General features: G+C 37.6%; 1 protein-coding gene across 1 annotated transcript in view; it reads left to right on the plus strand.

Annotated features, from left to right (window-relative positions):
- LOC112188429 overlaps positions 1-16,416 on the plus strand; it is a 28,918-nt gene extending 12,502 nt beyond the window's left edge. Inside the window, 27 exon segments of the mRNA XM_024327546.2 lie at positions 228-413; positions 498-614; positions 739-1,019; positions 1,719-3,274; positions 3,366-4,465; positions 4,962-5,090; positions 5,175-5,324; positions 5,983-6,552; positions 6,621-6,692; positions 6,822-7,262; positions 7,400-7,583; positions 7,668-8,427; positions 8,514-8,630; positions 9,591-9,864; positions 10,289-10,402; positions 10,479-10,562; positions 11,610-11,660; positions 11,741-11,920; positions 11,997-12,313; positions 12,393-12,734; positions 12,828-12,891; positions 13,268-13,414; positions 14,178-14,282; positions 14,569-14,679; positions 14,761-14,865; positions 14,949-15,018; positions 15,185-16,416. Of these exon segments, the coding sequence (XP_024183314.1) occupies positions 228-413; positions 498-614; positions 739-1,019; positions 1,719-3,274; positions 3,366-4,465; positions 4,962-5,090; positions 5,175-5,324; positions 5,983-6,552; positions 6,621-6,692; positions 6,822-7,262; positions 7,400-7,583; positions 7,668-8,427; positions 8,514-8,630; positions 9,591-9,864; positions 10,289-10,402; positions 10,479-10,562; positions 11,610-11,660; positions 11,741-11,920; positions 11,997-12,313; positions 12,393-12,734; positions 12,828-12,891; positions 13,268-13,414; positions 14,178-14,282; positions 14,569-14,679; positions 14,761-14,865; positions 14,949-15,018; positions 15,185-15,873 (8,316 nt within the window). The 3' untranslated portion in view covers positions 15,874-16,416.
- The last annotated feature ends 6,276 nt before the right edge of the window (positions 16,417-22,692 follow it).

Genomic DNA, 22,692 nt, shown 5'->3' on the forward strand with positions numbered 1-22,692 from the left:
AAAGATGGGTTGCCAACTCACATTCTCTGATTCTCCTCTCCTCTTATCATAACCAATCACAAAGAAGCCAAAAAGAAACCAAAAATTTTGATTGGCTCCAAGACCAAACTAATCTCTAACCAAGTTGTTATCCATGCATGTGCTCTGTGAAAATAATGGTAGATAGTTGATATGTTAACTTTAAAATAAGCTTGATTTTTCCCTCTTTCTAATGCAAATTTTGACAGGTTTTTGAAGCAGGCTCTCTTCTTTTTAGGACTAAATGTGATATGGGATCTCAGCCATCAGATGATGAGGAACAATTTTATACTCTGAAAAAGTTCTTAACTTCAGTTTCCAGCTGTAATATTTCTCCATGCGTCCAAATTCAAGATCTGTACGATCACTATGAGGTCAAGTTAAATGATTTTGAGGTCAGGTTCTTGTCAGAGACTGTACCCTTTATTGTTTTCTTACATTTTTGAGGATCAAATGAGTAACGATAAAGTTCTGTGCAGTTGAAGGTAACGATGCCTTCTCATTCTTCTCCAATTTCTATCTTGGAGAAACTTAGTCCTTCTGTCTCCTTTGCATTTTGCTTGATCCAAGATGAGTCAATATTGAAACAGTTGGAGGTACGACAGTTGCAAGTAATAACTTTTCATTTGATGTACTCCTCTTATTTGCAGTTTTGAAATTAGGGTGCACAGGAATCATATGTATCAATTCTGTGTTTCTCAGTTCTTCTTTTGATCTCAGGCTTGTGTCATTGTATCATCACTTCATGCACATTTTTCTCCATCAATATATGCTGCAATGCTGGGATTGATAGAATATCTAGGTGCTCTGCAAGTGAATTTTGATTCTCTACCCTTGGGAACTATTGATTCACTTGATGCCACATCAAATGGATTAGGGAATCCTGTTTTCGGTTTCTCTACCAATATCAAACTGGAGACAGTGAAGATTGAAGTCGAACTGGAAAATGAAGAAGAAAATAGCTCGTCATTCATGGTTAAATTCCAACAATTGGACATGGGGTATTTAGCTTTCTCATTTTTGTTATTGCATACATTTAGACTTGTCTCGATAGAAGCATTCTTGAAATCTGACAATTGAACACACCTGCACCTTTTACCATTATAGTTTCCATAAACTTCTAGCATGATTGCATGTCAGAGATGCTAGACCATAATTTTGATTCTTGATTGTTCATCTTTTTGCTTGAGAAGTATAGGTCTGGTGGTCATGGACTTTTCCATCCTACCATGAATTTTCTTCCTTTTTTCTTTAACGGTATATGTTTAGCCAAAACAAAAAAAAAGTGTTTGCTTGCATGGATCATTTAATCTGTAAGAACTGTTGCTGATATTGAAGTTGTTGCTCTATGGAATTATTCTGTTTTGGCTTCTTTTTGGGTAGTTTGGTGGGAAAGGACAGCTGTAAAGATATAAAGGAAGAGGTGACTGTTCTGTTTCTGTGGGATCTGATTTATTATTTTTCTAAACACTCTGGGTGCTCCCATACATTTGATTCTCTTGAATTGGTCTGCTCGTTTGGACTAAGGGGTTTCTTTTAGTGGAGTTCCTTGTTGTTTTGTTGCTTTATTTTGTGCTGGATAGGCAACAGCTTGTTTCTTAAGTCCCTTAGTTAATAGATTGAAGTTTTCTTATCCCGCCCAAATAAAAAAAATAAAAAAAGAGAGAAAAGAAGTTGATGCTCTGTTTTTCAATGTGCAGTTATTCGCTTTCAAAAATTGAGGAATGCTGGATCTTAATGAACGCATTGAGTATCACCACTTCTAAATTGGCTGATAAAAGTGATAGTCGGATTTTGTATTCATCTGGAAATCAATCATCTATGAATGCTTTACATCCACATGAGATTGGGATTGGCAATAGAAATGATCATTTTGCCAACACCATTGGAAATAATGAAGCATGCTTTACTTTACAATATGAATCTCATCCGAAGGAGACTGTTCGTAAAAAATGTAGAATATGCTTGAATAACGGTGATCTCCACTGCTACCCATATGTTATCCGGCTTCTGGTTGCATTTTTTGATAAACTTTCTACTTATGGTGCATCTAATCCTGGTAAGAACACTTTGAGCTCATCTGTGGATGCTAGGTATCCAAAAAGTGTTCCTGGTTTTGGGTCTCAAAGGTTTGGTTTCTCCAACTTTGTAGAAACTGGGTCCTCTGAGTATGCAAGCATACCTTTAGATCATTTTCCTTTTGTTATGCTATCCAATGCTGGTTCCCTTGGTAACCTTGAAAGTTCTTTGCTTTATGCCAGTCCCGAGTGGAGAAAGTATTTCAGTATAAGGGACAGCAGAATCAGCAGCCCACTATCCAGCATAAAGGAGGTATCTAAAAAGTTCCATGCCCCAGCATTGAAGCACTCATCTGTGGTTGAAGCTTCTGCTGCGTGTGGGAGTTCTGCCACTACTAGTAGTCCGCTTGTAATTGATGTCAATCTCTGTGGAATCAGAGTGCATTTTCATGATTCAAAATGCATTGTTGGGACAATTACCGTGCCTAGGTCCAACTCTTCAGTATTAATTTCTGAAAACAGCTTTGATATATTGTGTTCTACTGAGGGGTTAGTTCTCAGTTCATCTTGGTCGTCACAGAATTTACGCGAGTTTCTGTGGGGCCCCTCGGTCTTGAATTTATCTCCTATTTTAAATGTACGTGTGAGGAAAGAATGTGGGCCATTGAGTTCGCATGTTGAACTATGCTTTGGCATACAGCATGTATATTGCATCTTACCTCCTGAATATCTGGCCATAATAATTGGTTACTTTTCATCGTCTGATTGGAGTTCAGATTCTAATGACCAGCTTGTCACCATGGGGCATGAAGATACTGAAAGTGAAAGTGAATGTTCCTTTATCTACAAGATTGAGATACTGGACTCTGTTTTAGTTGTGCCCGTGGAAAGCAACGAGGGTCAGTTTCTAAAGAGCGAACTTCAGCAGTTCTACTGTACATTTATTCAAAGCAGTTCAAATAATGTATTGAAGGACATTCCCCATGAATGTTGGGTCCCGACTGATAAACTTGCTAAAAGAAATCATTGTTTAAATTTATTTGGACGAGACTTGTTTCTATCATTCCTGTCTTTCAAGGACAATCAATACAATTCCTTTGTAGATGTTCCGTTAATTGCTTCCCTAGGTGCTGACGTTTGGGTGAAAATACCTTGTGAAAGTGAATCGTCATGTGAAAGTTCTCCCTCAAACATTTGTGTCATGATCAGAGTTGGAAACTGTCAGCTTAAGCCTGAGGGTAGGAGTTCATCTTTCATATTCAAGTTAACCAAAATTCTTTCACTATTATCTTGTATAAGTTGTTGATCCATTCTCTTCTTTTCTTGCAGATGATCACTTTTTTTATGGATTTGAGGGGCTAAATGATATCATAAATCAATTTTCTGTAGTTTCTGATGTATCTGAATGTTTCAAGTCTGATGTTCTACAATTTCTTCAGTCAAAAAGGTGCTTAGCACAGAAAAATGCAGTTCCACCTGTTGTTTCAAGCATTAATTATACTGAAGTTAGATGCTATATCAATTCATTGTTGATACAGTTGAATCCCTCCCAAAGAGTCTCGGAAGATCCTATTGCTACTGCTGAAATGAAATTCATCTGCTCTGCATCATTGAGAAATGACACTCTCTTAAGTGTAGCTCTAAGTTTTTCTTCCCTAGAAATATTTTCATTACCCAATTCTTTTGTATTAGCAAGATGCAAGTCCACAAGCTCAACCTCGTCAGTTCTTGAATTTTCTCTTACCAAAGAAAAAGATGGTGTAAATGAACTTCACGTTTCCTTGCCTTGTGTTGAAGTGTGGCTACATTTGTCTTACTGGAATGAGGTTGTTGACCTTTTCAAATCTTATGCTGGACAATCATCCACAAGTCTGCCGGACAACTTAGAGCAGGACACTGATGCCCTCATTGTGAGCTCAGAGAATATTTTCATTACATTTTACTTACCTGTTTGGACCGATGACCGAGCTTTTGGGGAATATCAGGGAGAGGAATGTCATGGAGATGGCTCTACAAATGGGTTATCTGACATAGTTGAAGCAAAAGCCTTTAGGTCCATTGCAGTTACTTTGTGCAGTAGAAGTAGTGAACTTTTTGTTGATGGAACAAATGTGAAAGTGAAATCCGACGTAGAAAAACTGGAGGGCATGGTATTGGTAAGCCAGGATGGAAGTGTTCAATCTTCACCCTTTTTCCAGATATCTCAGGTGCTTTTGGTAGCTGACATAAATAACCTTATGGAGCTTATGCATGTTGAAGTAGATGTTCAATTTGATCAATTAGATGTATGGATTTCGCACAGCATTCTCTACTTCTGGCATGGTGTACAATTCAGTGTTGCTGAAGGAGGGCCTTCTCAATTTTCTTTTGGTAGAATTGATGTTAAAGTCCAGCTTAGGAAGGTTTCTTTTCTGCTAAGCGATGGAAGGGTATGTTGACCTTCCTGACTTCTAAAGCTATAATTTGGCCATTTTCATATGCCCTGATTTTATGTTCCCTGTTGTAAGGAAACCACCGTTATGCTTTCTTACTTTTCTGCAGTTCTTAATTTTAGCATTTTACGTTTTTACTCTTTTTATTTTTATCTTTAACAATTTAAATTATATAATAATTATGTATCTGTCTTTCATTTACTTTCATTTGCATGTATCAATTCATGCTACTTTTGAACAAGGAACTATGTGTTTAGGTCGATATTGGTCTGGCTTGTTTGTTTTTGAACTTTCTTGCTGGTCTCAATTTTTGAAGTTTCCTAGCGAAGAATTTGTGCTTCCTTTCATTTGCATGTATCAAGTCATGCTACTTTTGAAACAAGGAACTATGTGTTTAGGTCAATATTGGTCAAGCTCGTTTGTTTTTGAAGTTTCTTGGCGGTCTCAATTTTTGAAGTTTCCTTGCTAAGAATTTGTGTTTCCTTTGACACAGTGGAGTTGTAGTGGACCTCTGTTTCAGATTCTCTTGGGGAACATCCTCTTGCATATTACTGTGACTGAAAATAACCTCGAAGGTGCAGTTTCGGGTGACCTTCAAGTAAACTACAATAACATTCACAAGGTAGACTATAAACTTCTACATCCACATCTAATATGGTGTAAATGTTATTCTAATAGCTTCCTTATCTGCTTAAAATGACTGAAGGTGTTCTGGGAGCCTTTTATTGAACCTTGGCAGTTTGAGGTCAATGTGATTAGAAAACAAGAGATGAGTCTCAGCAGCTCCAATTTCACAGATATCCATCTGAAATCAGCTGCACACCTTAATGTGAACTTCACTGAATCCCTTATAGAGGTGCGAACTTCACTGAATCCCTTAGCCTGCCATGTCCTTTAAACATTTTACTAAGCCTTCTTTTTTCTTTTTCCTTTTTCCTTTTTCAACCTATGGCATGTGACAACTTATTAAATTGATAACTGCATACAGAGAAGCATGCCCATTGATCATATTTATTCCCTTAGAACCGCCTGTTTCTTGAGTCTTCTTTCAACAATTGTCTCTGCAATAAATCAATCAAATTGTAATTTGTATTACCAATGATACCATATCATCGTCAAGTTTGTCTGACATACTGAGTTTCAGTTTAGATGATCTTAGTTTTTGATTTGGATAATAGTTTGCATCTATGTACGGGGTACATTTGACAGTTTTGGACGTTTGTCTCTAGTTTAGATTTCATTTTAGAAGTGGGTCCTTTTAAGGAATGCATATCTTGTACTTTAGCCATGGATGTCAGTTCAACTGATTACAACAGTGGATAGACTAGGAAATGTCCCTACAATCTATTGTTGAGCTCATTGTAACATGGATTGTAAAGATGCCTTAATCGTTTAGACTAGTTTGTAAGGTAATATTAAAACATTCAGTGACTAGGTTATTTTCTATATGGTGAATTACCTTGGCTCTATTAAATTGTTAAGTCTTGTATACATCTGATTTTTGTTCTTTACAGTGTGTTTTCAGGACAGTTGAGATGATCAAGGATGCTTGGGTTCTAGTGTGTCCAAATGATCTTCCTGAAAGCCAAAAGTTATTAAATTCTCCGTTTGCTAAGCACACATATGCAGGAAAATATGCTCCTTATGTACTTCAAAACTTGACATCGCTGCCTCTAGCATATCGTGTTTATCAAGGCCCAATTAATTCTGATGAGTTGGATGTCTCAGAAACGAATAGAAAATATGTGCAACCAGGTTCTTCCATTCCAATATATATCGATGATACTCCTGAGAAACAACTTATTCATGTTAAGCCAGCACACTTCTCTGAGAGACTTTTTGACCAGAAGGCAAATGGGGTTCGCCATCAGTATATTACCATTCAACTTGATGGAACATCAGTGCCTTCTGAACCGATTTCAATGGATCTTGTAGGACTTACCTACTTTGAGGTTGATTTTTCTATGCCATACAGTGACAATATGGAAAACCATGGAACAAATGCCAATGCTGGTTTTGTTGTTCCTGTTGTCTTTGATGTTTCAGTGCAGCGGTACAGCAAATTAATCCGATTATACTCAACGGTATTGCACAAACTTGGTTATGGAATGAATTTATGTTTATTGAAAATCTCTTACACTTCTTCTGTTAGGTTATACTTTCGAATTCAACTTCCATGCCATTGGAGCTGCGATTTGATATTCCATTTGGTGTGTCCCCAAAGGTAGAAACAAATATTCGTTTTTCATTTCTGTGATCTATGATCTTAGTTTTCTGTTTTGGTCAGTTACGATAGGTAGTTGTTTTTATATCTTTGTCCATTGATAATTTTGTACTAATAATACCATTTCAGATCTTAGATCCAATATATCCTGGTCAAGAGTTACCACTGCCTCTACACTTGGCCGAAGCTGGTAGGATTAGATGGCGTCCAATTGGCGATTCTCATCTCTGGAGTGAAGTTTATAACCTCTCAAACCTGCTTTTTCAGGAGGGCAAAATTGGATTTCTCAAGTCTTTTGCTTGCTATCCAGCCCATCCCAATAGTGATCCATTTCGCTGTTGTATCTCAGTTAGAAACGTCAGTTTACCTTCACCTGTAAGGTCAAGAAAGAGTTCTTTAAAGCAAACAGTTGCAAGTGGTGGTCAAATATTGCACAAGGACGAGGCAAAAAAGCAGTTTATTCACCAAGTAGTCCTCAGTATCCCTTTAGTAGTGAATAACTATCTTCCCGATGCAGTGACATTGACGATAGAAAGCGGTGGGATTACCCGGACTGCATTTCTTTCAGAGGTTTGTCATAAAGTAGATCTGTTTGACTGATTAAGGAGTTCTTTGCTACTTTCACCTTTACTGCATCCTTAAATAAAAGTAATACGTTTACTGAAAGACAGTTTCTTTATTATTTTTTTATATTTATTTTTCTGCAGGTGGAAACTTCTTTTCATAATGTTGACCCTTCTCATCAGCTGAGATTGGAGATCCATATGCATGGCTTTAAAACAGCTATTTTGGATTTTCCACGTACTGAAATATTCTGTAAAAAGGCTAAGTTTGGTGGCACGAAGTTCTCACTTTCTGAAATTGTGACCTTTGACAGCGACTCAACAAATGGTATTTCTTGTAATGTTGAATCTTTCCTTAAAAATAACTTTATGCTTGGTAGAATTATTGATGGTATTGTTGTCTTTGTTTCAGGTCCAATGTATGTCACAGTGGAAAAGGTGATGGATGCATTTTCTGGAGCCAGGGAACTCTTTATCTCTGTTCCATTTCTGTTATATAATTGCACTGGCTTTCCGCTCTTCATTTCTGAATCTGCCAGTGAAATGAAAGGAGTAAGCTGCATTGTGCCTTCTTGTTATGATATGGTTGATCAAGAAGTACTTCAGGGAAAAAAGGATGGTCTTGGTCTGGTATCTTCTAATCATAATCCAAATGCTAGAGATTCAGATACAATGGGAAGTTCTTCCTCAAGAGTTCACATTGTCTCAATTAGAGACAATGCTACAACTCACAAAGAAATAAGTTTTAGCAAGCCTCTTTACTCTGAAGACAACTATCATGAGCTTTTAAGCAAACGTAATTTAGACAGGGAAAACTCACTTTCCAGCAGTTCACAGAATAGATCAAGTTCAAGCAGTCAGTTGACCTCAAAAGATTTAAACTCTAGTCGTTATGAGCGTGGAAGAGTAAGGGCATGCATGTTCTCTCCTAAACCAATTTCCTCTGCTGGTGAAGTAATGGTTAGAGTGAGTAGGTGTATGCCTGAATATGTAACGGAAAAGATGCCAAATTCTCTATGGTCAAGTTCATTTCCCCTTATTCCGCCTAGTGGTTCAACTACTGTCCTTGTTCCTCAACCATCGTCAAATGCGGCTTTTATGATGTCCATTACGTCCAGTGCAGTTGCCGCACCATTTGCTGGGAGGACAAGTGCAATTACCTTCCAACCTAGGTGACAAAAATTATTGCAGCCATCTGTTCTTAGTTCATATGCGTAGTTTATAGGTCGGAATAATGTTAAAATTTTCTTGTTTGCAGATACATCATCAGCAATGCATGCAGTAAGAACTTATGTTATAAGCAGAAAGGAACCGAATTTTCTTTTCAATTGGGTACAGGGGAACATTCTCATCTTCACTGGATGGATACAACCAGGTAAATTGCCTTTTACATGTTGGATCTTCTTGATTTTTCTGACTTTGAATGGAAGATGTAAAGAGGATCTTATATTAGGGGATAGGAGTTGGATCATATGTGGGAGAGAGTTCTGCTTTAGTCATCTTTATGGGCTTTGGTATCTTTTCAATCCAGGGACTAGTTATATCTGTTATTCTTGGATTGGGAATCTAGTGTCTTAGTCTGCTTGTGATCTGTATTGGTGCTGTATATTCTGTGCTGACTTTCATTCTTTTTAGTAGTTTGAAAGGTAGGTTATGTTTTCCACAGGTCACCCTGTTGTAAGAAGTGTATTTTTTTTCTTTCAAAAAAGTCTCTGTTAGGAAAAACAAAGATCTTAAATTTTCTGATACTTGACCGGACAGTAATTCTGTCGTGGAGTGTGGCTTTATTTGTTTCATTTTGGATTGTGTTCTATAGTTACCTAGATGGACTACGTGTCCATCCCCTTTTGCCACTCTGTTTGTATTTTTCCTTATTTTCCCATAAATTCTTGTTTCCTATAACATGTTGTTTGGAGTTTTGTTGAACCAAGATGCTTTAACTCATTAAGACTCTTTTGCCATAAGGCCATGGTACTAAACTACCAATACGTTTTCTTCCTTGACCATGGCTTGATGTGCAATGGAGAGCTTTTGGGTACATAATACCAAACTGAATTGTCTTTTCAAGACACATGTAACAATACTCCTATTGGGAGAAAAAGACAAGGAAAAAAAAAAGAAAAGCAAAAGGCAAAAAAAAAGAGATGTGTAACTTAGCTGCTTAATAATAAGGTTTCGCTACCACTTCTCATCTTTCGTCTTCCAAACAAGGAGTTTTGACGCCCATCCTGCCCACTTGTTTCCTCCATTTCTTTGGGATCTCGTTTATTAGTCTTCTGTATTAACCTTTGTTTCTCTTTATTCTTTGCTTATTCATCTTCTATCCCTTTTGCAGGGAGTTACTCGTTTCAATTCGTTATAATGAGCCTGGATGGCAATGGTCAGGTGGCTTCTTGCCAGACCATCTCGGTGACACTCAAGTGAAAATGCGGAATTATCTCTCTGGTTCCTTAAATATGATACGGGTTGAAGTGCAAAATGCTGACGTCTCCGTGGGAGATGAAAAGATTGTTGGAAACTTCTATGGAAATTCTGGGACAAACTTGATTCTTGTGTCAGATGATGAGACTGGGTATATGCCCTACAGGGTTGATAATTTTACTAATGAGGTTGGTTACAACAATTAAGTTTATCGGAAAACTACTCTATTTAGTTCCGTAATAGCACTTTGTATTTTTCTTCTTCTTCTTCTTCTTTCTTTAGCTATACTTTTCTCTGCTCTTCGTCTAACTATACAAATAGTTTGTCTGTTTCTGTTTTTCTGTCTAAATTTCACTCAAAAGTATCGTGTACTGTGTCAATGTTATATCATTAATTGTTAATCATCTTGTGAAGGAGATTATTTTTAGTTTTTATGTCGCAACTATTGTGAGCCCATAAGCAACTGTGAAAATGTGTTGTTGTCAATCTTCATCTATTCTGTTGAGTCAAACATGCCTGCTAAAGTTTATGAAATCTCTTTTGCATTTCAACCTTATACCAAGTTACCATTACCATTGACTATACCATTTTTTCTTTACTTGATCAATTTAGAGGCTAAGGATCTACCAACAAAGATGTGAAACCTTTGAGACTATTGTTCAGTCTTACACTTCTTGCCCTTATGCCTGGGATGAACCATGCTATCCACATCGTCTCACTGTGGAGGTACATGCTTTTTTTGTGTGTTAACCATAACATTACACAGACACAATCTTTACTAAATAAATTGTGCTAATGTCAGGTACCTGGTAAGCGTGTTTTAGGGTCATACGCTCTTGATGATGTAAAAGAATACAGTCCGGTGCAATTACCATCATCTGCTGAGGTGCTTCTTCCGCAACTACAAATTTTCATAATAAATTATATCCGTGGTTTGGGAGAAGTTTGTCAGTTTCAATATATCTTACTTGTCCTGTGCTTTTTGAACTCTCATAAAGAGTTTTCAAAGAATATTTGTACAACTTATCACACTTTTCTTACAGAAAGTTTTAAGGTAATTTGTCTCTAATGGGTGGTAGTTTAACTCAAAAGTTTTTTTAAATTTTTTTTTTTATGTTTTGATTTTCATGAATATATAACTAAGATAATGCATGAATAAATTTTTCTTTTGTCGGGAGTAGATTCCTCTGTTTTCCTCAACAGATGGCAGTTTAGCAGTGTATTACTATATAGGCATAGTTTTAGTATATAGTTTATGAATGTATTTGTGTTGAGCTGAAGGCATATATACTAAAAGTGGCTTCTTAAATTGGTTTTTTGATTTTCCCACAAATTAATAAACCGCACTGTCTGATGAACTACAGCAGTCGTGTATCATGCAATTAAGAAATCATTTTTCCAGGTTTTTTAAAATTCAACTATTGGTTTGAGACCTTTTGGCATGGGATTTGAAATGGTATCGTCTCAAGTGTTCAAAGGTTTTTTTAATTTTTATTTTTTCCCTACTCTTTGGCTAAAGGCTCTTTGATTGCTTTTTTATATTTTTTCTGATTTGATGCTCTTTTTTCATCATTTTAGGTTGATTTTGAGTTTTGCTCTGTGCTTTTTGGTTTCTTTTAAAATGACTCAAAAAGCATTAGCTCAGGTTCATTTGCAACATGTAAAAGTTCATTGCAATGGCATCACTGAAACATATATAGATATTATATATAGAAATATATTTTGCAGAATGTGCATAAAATGATACTTCATTTACATCATGGTTGCACAAAACAAAATATATGTTATTATTGACAACGTTTGGTCAATGGGTCTTAGTTTACTACTTGTTTGAATACTTGCTAGAACTTTTTGGTTAACGATACTAGGTATTATTTATGGTGGTTCCATGTTGGTTAGTAAATATTTGATTTGTGCTAATATTTGTCATCAGAAACCTGAGAGAACATTGCATATATCCATCCATGTTGAGGGAGCAACAAAGGTACATTTCTTACACTTTCCCATGCAGTGAATAACCGGTACTTATCTTTATCAGCTTAGTGATTATTTCCTCTCTTGCAGGTCCTCCATGTTATTGATTCAAGTTACCATGTCATGAATGACAACAGAAGTATTAGTCTACCTCACTTAAAAGACAAAGGGAAGCATGAACAGAAACAGGACAAGTTTATTGGTTTCATGGAAAGAATTTCAGTTTTTATTCAACAGATTGGCATCTCTGTGATCAATATTCACCCTCAGGTAGGTGGAATTCTATATTATACTCCGGGTACATAGAGCTTTGTGAAACATTGTTCATCTGGTATATCTTTTGTAGGAGTTGCTTTTTATATGTGCAAAGAGCATTACAGTTGATCTGGTACAGAGTTTGGATCAACAAAAACTTTCCATCCAAATCGCATCATTGCAAGTCGATAATCAGCTTCGATCTTCCCCATATCCTGTTATGTTGTCTTTTGATCGTGAGTACAAAAACAATCCAGCTGGCCATGTGATTAGGGAGGATGATGTTAAACCAAGTGAAAGGATTTTGCAAAGGACTTCTCGCAGTTTTGAACCTGTATTCTGCCTAGCTGTATCTAAGTGGAGGAAGAAAGATGTCTCACTGGTTTCGTTTGAATACATAAGCTTAAGGTGTACATTGCTGCATTTAGAACAGTTTGATTGTTTAACACTTTAAAATTGCTTACTTTCTTTCATTCAATACTTGCAGAGTTGCAGATGTTTGTCTTGAGCTTGAACAAGAATTGATATTAAGCCTATTTGGCTTCATAAGAAATGTATCTTCAAGGTTCCAGAGTAGAGTCTTGCCATTATCAGATCCGTTCCTGCACCATCCTTCTAATGATGCTGGCTCAATGGATGCGTATGCAACTGATAACCAACTTCACTTAATGAGTGTTCCTCTGCTTAATGAAAACCACAAGCAAAGACTCTCACTACCTTCAATAGTTCCAATTGGAGCTCCTTGGCAGCAAATTTACCTTTTAGCTAGAAGACAGAAAAAGATATATGTAGAAGTGTTTGAATTTTCCCCCATCAAGTTGACCCTAAGGTGAGTTAGTAAACTATATGGAGAAATGCTTCTGGGATATTTAGTTTTATCTTAAATTTTGCCTCTTGACATCTTAGGTTTTTGTTTGCATAGCTTTTCCAGCACTCCATGGATGCTTAGAAATGGGATTCTTGCAGCAGGAGAATCTGTTATTCATGTAAGTAGTATGAATGTTCTCCTATGTAAATACAATAATTGCAAAAAAAGTTTAGTTCAAAATATGAAGATTGTGTGGAACAGGCATACTGTGAAATAGTATATGTGAAGATGTAACATATGAACTGTTTAGACATTATTCGCTATTATCTTATAATTGGATTGGAAGCTACAGTAATTTGATAAATATTGCCATGTCGAAGTCTTTTTTTCATTCTTTTTAATAATAAGTTCAGTTAGGTTAGTTGAGGACTTCTTGTCCTCTATTGTAAATTGGTGGCTAATTTCTCTTTCATTTTTTTTTCTTCTTCTAAGACTAGGATGACACATGTGAATTGTAATTTATATATCATACTCACACTAGTAGTTCATTGCAGAGAGGTCTGATGGCTCTTGCTGATGTGGAGGGTGCACGAATTCATCTGAAGCAGTTGACAATTGCACATCAAATTGCTAGCTTGGAGTCTCTACAAGAGATCCTTATGAGGCATTATACTCGGCAACTTCTTCATGAGATGTATAAGGTACATGTTAAACTTATCTGCTAGGCTTTCTTTAGAGAGTTAGTAAAACTTATCTGCTAGGCAACTTCTTCATGAGATGGATAAGGTACATGTTAAAACTTATCTGCTATGCTTTCTTGACAGAGTTGGTAAGAGTGAGTGATTTTCTTCTTCTTTTGATCACAATTGATTAGTTTAACCATAGGAATGGTGATTAACTTTTGTCATGAGGTTCTCAGCCAGATAAAGTATTTGTTGTCAATGTTCTTACGGCTCTGTGGATGTAGTCTGTAGACTCTAGAGTGGAATATATTTCAAGTTTGTGTTATCGAAAGTTTCTTTTACAAGATGTTCGGTTGTCAATGGTAAATTCACTCTCATTATGAGTTTATAAAATTAAAAAAAAAATGATAATATTGTAATAATAAAATAGAATTAAAAAACCCTTTGTAACATGGGTTTATTAGTCTCTTCTACTTTTTGACGGGAAATAGAACAAAAATGAGTTCTCTCATAAGTGTTGCTAGCCTGCAATTAAGATATTTTTAACTAACTTGCACCTCTTGTTCGGTCCGTGTGTCAAATACACTAGATAGTCTAATATTTATCTATGCAATTGTACGATACCTTAACATCTGTTCATCTTCCGCTAGATTCCGAGCTTAGTACTTTCTAGTCTTGAAAATATTTGCATTTATATGAGGGTGCAAGGGGTTCTGTCTTACCTCCATAAGAAAGTTCATTGACAAATCTGCTTATGGCCCCATAATTGCTGAATTTACAGGTTTTTGGTTCAGCTGGTGTAATTGGCAATCCCATGGGATTTGCAAGGAGTTTAGGGCTTGGCATTAGAGACTTCTTGTCAGTGCCTGCCAGAAGCATTTTTCAGGTTAGTGTTTTGTTGTTTTGTTATATCTTACCTTTCCACGTTTTATCAGTACTAGCCTTTAAACGCTGTATCTTCACATGGATAAACAACAGCTAGAGAAAAAGATAAACTCCCAACATTCATATTAGAAGTAACTGTTAAATTGTTCATTACCTACTTTTTAACCTTTTCACATGTCACTTACCAAGCTATTGGCATGCAGCAAAGGGAAGTCTAGGAATTTTAAAATTTGGTGAAGCCTAGAGGCTATATTAGAGATATTAATATTTTTTTTTACCTTTGATAGAGCCCTACTGGATTAATTACTGGCATGGCACAAGGCACGACTAGTCTCCTAAGTAATACAGTCTATGCTATAAGTGATGCTGCCACCCAATTCAGCAAAGCTGCGCACAAGGTAACTGCTCATATAATAACATTTGTGTAGTCCATACCCTAGTATCTTTGGAAAATATTAATTGGATTTTTTTATCCGTAGGGAATTGTGGCATTTACATTTGATGACCAGGCTGTTTCAGGGGTGCAACAGCAACAGACTGGTATAGCATCTCACTCTAAAGGTGTTATCAATGAAGTATTTGAGGTATGTATATAGTGTATTAGTTTGTTTATTAGTCTGTTAGATGCTGAGGTTTGTTTAATTGTTTAAACTTTATCGATTTCCAGGGACTCACAGGTCTTCTTCAATCACCAATCAATGGAGCTGAGAAACATGGTCTTCCTGGTGTGCTCTCAGGTAATTTATTGCTGGGATGCAGTAATAATAAGCTTATCATTTTTGTCTCCATAATAAATGTTACTCCACAGGTTAATTGATTTAATCACCTAAAACACAAAAATGATTGGTGTTGGTTTCCTGGCTGTTGGACAATTCTTTCATGTTTTCAGTATCTATCGTGCAGGCATAGCTTTAGGTATTACAGGACTTGTGGCCAAACCAGCTGCTAGTATTCTTGAAGTTACAGGAAAAACTGCACAGAGCATTAGAAACCGAAGTAGGATCTATCAGACAGGACAACAGCGCTTTAGAGTCCGTCTTCCAAGGCCTCTAAGCCGAGAATATCCCTTAAGACCTTACTGTTGGGAAGAAGCTGTTGGAGCAGCAGTACTTGTTGAGGCAGATGATAGTTTGAGGCTCAAGGATGAAATTTTTGTTATGTGCAAGAAACTTAAAGAAGCTGGTAAATTTGTCATCATCACAGAGAGACTGGTTTTGATTGTAAGCTGCTCAAGTTTGGTGGACTTGAGTAAGCCTGAATTTCGTGGTGTTCCTTCTGATCTCAAATGGGTGATTGAATCAGAAATTCATTTGGAGAGTGCGATGCATGCTGACTGCGATCAAGGAGTAGTTCATATAGTCGGCAGCAGCTCTAATACGCCTTTGCGTCAAAACCAGCTAGCCAAAAGAAGCAGTGGAACAAGGGCGGTGCGTTGGAATAATCCTACTGTTCCCCTCATTCAGACCAACTTGGAACTAGAACACAAAGAAGATGCGGAGAACTTGTTACAGGTTTTATTGTCTACAATTGAACTGGGAAAAGACCAAGGTTGGGGTTGTAGGAATATTCTGCACCGAAGTAATATCAAATAGGTCAGAGATTTTTGAAGAACTGAATTGACAGAGGTCCTGTCAATGATTTTACATGTTATCAACAAGGTCTATACGTGGGCTTCTTTTACAATCTTGAAGGAATGGATTTCCAAACAGCATGTGTGCTGCTAGAAGCCTAGCAACTAGCCTATACCCTTTCACCAAAAAAAAAACCAAGCCTATACCCTTAGGAGTTGCTTGTACAGTTGTAATTTCCATACTTGTAAATACTAGATGATAGTTATTGAACCTAGAAACGATCTGTACAGTTTTAAGATTTAGGTTATTGGCCCAAAAGATGTAGGTTACCTTTCGTTTCCTGATTTGGGAAGTTCTTGTTCAGTTCTTCATATACAACTTGTAAATAACTACAATACTGAAGCTTTTGATGTGTACTAGACCAGCAACACACACTATTTGTGTGTAATTTTGTAGCAGAGAAGTGGTTATTGTCGAGGGGAGAAAGTGGGAGAAAAGATGGGGACTGTTTATCGACCTGGAATTTTTTTTTAATAAGAAAAAGAAAAAATAAATTAGACGGAAGAGCCTCTACAAAACCTGCCATTTAAGTTATCAAATATGATTACATTAAATGCAAAGTGAGGTTAATATTGTGCCCACAAGCAGCTTGAGGAAATTTTGTATTCCAAGTTTGCTAATTGATCCATTGATTAGCTTCGATTAGCTTATTGAAAGATATGCTTGAAATTGATGTATGTCCGAACTCAACAATATATAAAAAGGATAAATAAATGAGAAAAGAAAATGAGAAAAAAGAAAAGAAAATGAAGTTGCCTTTCAAGATGAGGGAAAATGATCATTTACCCAATTTTGGGGTTAATTAACCTCATTTACTCAAACACTCTAAGAGATTGCCAACTTACACAACAGTTTTTATTTTTAAACCCCTTCCAAAACTCTAAGAGTTAGACCTGTTTTCTTCATATTTTTGGACTGTTTTGCCCTTTTTAATTGTCAAAGCTGAAAATTGAAACAGAAAGAGACTTAGAGAGAGAAACTCCCCGATTATAGAGAGAGAAGCTCTGCCATTTTAGAGAGAGAGAGGAGCTGTGCAATTTCTGGAGTGAGAGGAGCTCTGCAAATTCGAGAGAGAGAAACTGTGTGATTTCCGAAGAGAGGAGCTCTGCGATTTCTAGATAGAGAGAGGAGCTGTGCTGTGATTATCACCGTAGACCGAGATTGAGCTCTTGTTTGTGTTCCTCCTTCATTGTGGTTTGATTCTTTTCTTCATTGATCTCTAAAATTTTGATTTTAGCTCGGTTTAATTTGTTTGATTTGAATTTCTAGGTCTTTTTGTGTACATTGTGTTAGTTTTGAATTGCTTTGTTAACTGGGAACTGATTTTGGTGAATTTGAGCTTCGTGTTAAGTTTGAACTGTTTTTTTTTTACTTTGATCTTCGTTTCGTTTCGTATTTGTTGATTCTGTTAGTTCTAAAACAATTAGATTTCATATTTTCTAGTTCTAACGAAATATTAATTGTGTTTAGAGCAATTTGTTAATGTTTCTGAAGTGTTTTTTTTTGTAGTTCAGGCTATATTATTGGGGGGCAATAATCTGCCTACTGGGGGCAATAATGTGTCTTAATTGTTATAAAGTCTCTATAATTGTTGTTTACTGATCTTTTACTTTTTGTTCAGAGCAATTTGTTACATTTTCTGAAATGTTTTGGTAGTTCTGACTACATTATTGGGGGGCAATAATGTGTCTTAATTGTTATGAAGTCTCTATAATTGTGTTCAGTGATATTTTCCTTTGTGTTTAAAGACTGCTTCTAATGTGTTTTGGTAGTTCTGACTATATTATTTTGGGGGGGGGGGCAATAATCTGTTTATTGCGGGACAATAATATATTTGTTTTGTTATTTTTTGCAGGAATATGGGTGATCCTTTGGTTGTTAGGTGCATTTATTCTTGCGAAGAGGCCACCCGTGAGGCCTAGGGTGAAGTGGTTCAAGTTAAGTGGAGAGTGTGAAAAAAAAAGCCAATTCGTTGTGGTCGTTGTGGCAAAATGGGCGCTCATAACCTGATTATTTGGGGACTTAAATTCACCAAGTATTGAATTTGAATACCTGTACTTTTGTAAACTAATTTAAAACCAAACTGAGTTATTTCTTACCATTTATAAAAAAAATAATTGGGGGGCAATAAACTTTTTATTACTCCCCAATAAACCAAATTATTTTGGTTAATGAATCTAGCAGCAATTTGTTGAAAGGACCTGTGATAAATGAACCACAGTTAAAACATTATTGGGGGGCAATAATCTGTCTATTGCTTTCCAATAGACCACCCCAAAAATCACCAGTTTCTATAATTGACAGATTATTGTACTTTAATAAACTCAAAACAACATAAGACTTATCAAAACTCTAATTTCAGTGATTAATTAACCACAGTTAAGAAATTATTGGGGGGCAATAATCTGTCTATTGCCCACCAACAGACCACCCCAAAAATCACCAGTTTTTATCATGACAGATTAGTGCTTTAATAAACAGTGCAGTGATTATTGCCCCCCAATAGACATATTATTGGGGGGGGGGGGCAATAATCTTTTTTCTTTATTGGGGGGACAGACGACGCCGGCGATTGTGATCGGCTCGACTGGGGACGAAGACACCCACGATTGCTCTTGGATCGACTGGAACTGTGAAATTGCAGGTGCGAAATCGCCGAACCTTGAAGCTCCAGAATCGACCGGGTTTGGTACAAAGAGGTTGATGATGGAGTCGGACTCCGCGACGGATCGAAGGAACTTGAGGAGCGAGCGGAGGTTGCAGACTCGGAGGAACGAGAACTCGGCGCGGACCAGATCGCCGACAGCGATGGGCGGTGAGTCTGATTCCGATTCCGGCGAGGGCTTGGGTGTGATTCACTCGGTCCATTGAGAGAGAGAGAGAGAGAGAGAGAGAGAGAGAGAGAGAGAGAGAGAGAGAAAGAGAGAGAGAGTATGAGTATGAAGGCAATACTGTCAATAGATGTTAGATTGGGTAAATGAGGTTAAAAAACTCTTAGTGGAGCAAGTGTGCAATTTTTAGACTAAAATTGGGTAAGTGGTCACGGTCCCTAAAGATAAATAAACTTGTGAAGATTGAGAAGATTTGGGGGGAATAATCTTTTTTCTTTTTTGGGGGGACAGACGACGCCGGCGATTGTGATCGGCTCGACTAGGGACGAAGATACCCGCGATTGCTCTTGGATCGACTGGAACTGTGAAATTGCAGGTGCGAAATCGCCGAACCTTGAAGCTCCAGAATCGATCGGGTTTGGTACAAAGAGGTTGATGATGGAGTCGGACTCCGCGACGGATCGAAGGAATTTGAGGAGCGAGCGGAGGTTGCAGACTCGGAGGAACGAGAACTCGGCGCGGACCAGATCGCCGACAGCGATGGGCGGTGAGTTTGATTCCGATTCCGGTGAGGGCTTGGGTGTGATTCACTCGGTCCATTGAGAGAGAGAGAGAGAGAGAGAGAGAGAGAGAGAGAGAGAGAGAGAGAGAGAGAGAGAGAGAGAGAGAGTATGAGTATGAAGGCAATACTGTCAATAGATGTTAGATTGGGTAAATGAGGTTAAAAAACTCTTAGTGGAGCAAGTGTGCAATTTTTAGACTAAAATTGGGTAAGTGGTCACGGTCCCTAAAGATAAATAAACTTGTGAAGATTGAGAAGATTTGGGGGGAATAATCTTTTTTCTTTTTTGGGGGGACAAACGACGCCGGCGATTGTGATCGGCTCGACTAGGGACGAAGACACCCGCGATTGCTCTTGGATCGACTGGAACTGTGAAATTGCAGGTGCGAAATCGCCGAACCTTGAAGCTCCAGAATCGATCGGGTTTGGTACAAAGAGGTTGATGATGGAGTCGGACTCCGCGACGGATCGAAGGAATTTGAGGAGCGAGCGGAGGTTGCAGACTCGGAGGAACGAGAACTCGGCGCGGACCAGATGGCCGACAGCGATGGGCGGTGAGTCTGATTCCGATTCCGGCGAGGGCTTGGGTGTGATTCACTCGGTCCATTGAGAGAGAGAGAGAGAGAGAGAGAGAGAGAGAGAAAGAGAGAGAGAGTATGAGTATGAAGGCAATACTGTCAATAGATGTTAGATTGGGTAAATGAGGTTAAAAAACTCTTAGTGGAGCAAGTGTGCAATTTTTAGACTAAAATTGGGTAAGTGGTCACGGTCCCTAAAGATAAATAAACTTGTGAAGATTGAGAAGATTTGGGGGGAATAATCTTTTTTCTTTTTTGGTGGGACAGACGACGCCGGCGATTGTGATCGGCTCGACTAGGGACGAAGACACCAGCGATTGCTCTTGGATCGACTGGAACTGTGAAATTGCAGGTGCGAAATCGCCGAACCTTGAAGCTCCAGAATCGATCGGGTTTGGTACAAAGAGGTTGATGATGGAGTCGGACTCCGCGACGGATCGAAGGAATTTGAGGAGCGAGCAGAGGTTGCAGACTCGGAGGAACGAGAACTCGGCGCGGACCAGATCGCCGACAGCGATGGGCGGTGAGTCTGATTCCGATTCCGGCGAGGGCTTGGGTGTGATTCACTCGGTCCATTGAGAGAGAGAGAGAGAGAGAGAGAGAGAGAGAGAGAGAGAGAGAGAGAGAGAGAGAGAGAGAGAGAGAGAGAGAGAGAGAGAGAGAGAGAGTATGAGTATGAAGGCAATACTGTCAATAGATGTTAGATTGGGTAAATGAGGTTAAAAAACTCTTAGTGGAGCAAGTGTGCAATTTTTAGACTAAAATTGGGTAAGTGGTCACGGTCCCTAAAGATAAATAAACTTGTGAAGATTGAGAAGATTTGGGGGGAATAATATTTTTTCTTTTTTGGGGGGACAGACGACGCCGGCGATTGTGATCGGCTCGACTAGGGACCAAGACACCCGCGATTGCTCTTGGATCGACTGGAACTGTGAAATTGCAGGTGCGAAATCGCCGAACCTTGAAGCTCCAGAATCGATCGGGTTTGGTACAAAGAGGTTGATGATGGAGTCGGACTCCGCGACGGATCGAAGGAATTTGAGGAGAGAGCAGAGGTTGCAGACTCGGAGGAACGAGAACTCGGCGCGGACCAGATCGCCGACAGCGATGGGCTGTGAGTCTGATTCCGATTCCGGCAAGGGCTTGGGTGTGATTCACTCGGTCCATTGAGAGAGAGAGAGAGAGAGAGTATGAGTATGAAGGCAATACTGTCAATAGATGTTAGATTGGGTAAATGAGGTTAAAAAACTCTTAGTGGAGCAAATGTGCAATTTTTAGACTAAAATTGGGTAAGTGGTCACGGTCCCTAAAGATAAATAAACTTGTGAAGATTGAGTAGATTTGAGTTGAGGTTCTTTATTTTTCTTTTGTTAGAATTTGAACTTGACAGAACAACTTTGCTCATCTTCGTCTGAATTTGTGGAATTTGGCAGGATCATAATGGAACTTGACATAATTATAATGAAGACTTCTTACTAGTCTTTGACTGTTGTGGCTGTTGACATGACCCTAGTTGAGGGTCACAACTATTCATGTGTCCTTTTAATTGTAGACAGGACAACTGTATCATTTATAGTTTGTTCGGTTATGAGAAATTTTTGAGAGAACATTATACCTAGTTTCGATTAGCATATCAAAAGATGTGCTTGAAATTGATGTATGTCTAACCTCAACAATAAATAAAAAAGATAAATAAATGAGAAAAGAAAATGAAGTTGACTGTAAAGATAAATAAAAAGGATTTAGTGTTTTCACTTGTTTTTTTTTTTTTAGGGCAACGGAAGACTAATCCATTGATCGAAATCATAATGACCTCACTCGGTCAAGCATGAAGGGTACAAGCACCCCTCATATTACAATGCAAGCTCAGTAGAGTACTAAAATCCATAACAGAAACTCCAAAAAAGACTAAAATCCTAAAGGAACTGCTGAAAAAAAAATACAGAATTGAAAAAACTCTCTAACCCTACACTGCCCTAGAATGGAACCACTGGTCTGAACATTTTGAAGCCTAAGACCCAATTGGTGTACGTCGCAACACTCAACATAGCCACAACAACATTCAAGTAAACAGCACAGGATAAAGAGCAGGATAGGCCACTTCCCAGAAATCCCAAAACCAAGCCCGACCCAAGTGTTGGAGGTAGGGGTGTGCAGAACATGGTACAAACCAGCTAAACCGGGTAAAACCGACAGATAAATATGGTTTGGTTAAGGTTTTTTAATTTAAAAAAATTGAAAATTGGTTCAATACCGAACCAAACAATTTATGAATTGGGTTGGTTTAGTTTCTCTTGTACTTAAACCGCGGAACCCGAACCGACCGGTATGTTTGAAACATAAGAGAATTTTTTTTAATATATATACACATAATAAATATATATTGATTTGTTCGGTTTGTTCTAAGTAAGTTTTAAATCTCCAATTATAACTTTATTCTCAAATGATATACTATCATATTGAATTCAAGGCTCAAAGGCCTAAAACCTTAGTATATAATTGCTACAATTTTTTTGATCCTTTCATATCACATCTCTGATATCTCAATCTCTCATTCTTTGACCTTTAATACTATCATATTAAGCTAGTATTGATGACTAAGTCGTTAAATAAGTGAATAACTTTGAATCTAATTTAGGTTTTAGTTTTGGACTATATGTTTTGAATTTTAATTTTTGAATTTTAAATTTAGATAATTTAACACAATTTCAATTCTTGAGATTGAATTTTTACTATGAATTTTTTTCATAAATAGCATGTTAATATTATATAGGTGAAACCGCTTAACCGACCAAACCAAACCATCTTT

Source organism: Rosa chinensis, chromosome 2 (genome assembly GCF_002994745.2).
Source record: "Rosa chinensis cultivar Old Blush chromosome 2, RchiOBHm-V2, whole genome shotgun sequence".
NCBI lineage: Eukaryota > Viridiplantae > Streptophyta > Magnoliopsida > Rosales > Rosaceae > Rosa > Rosa chinensis.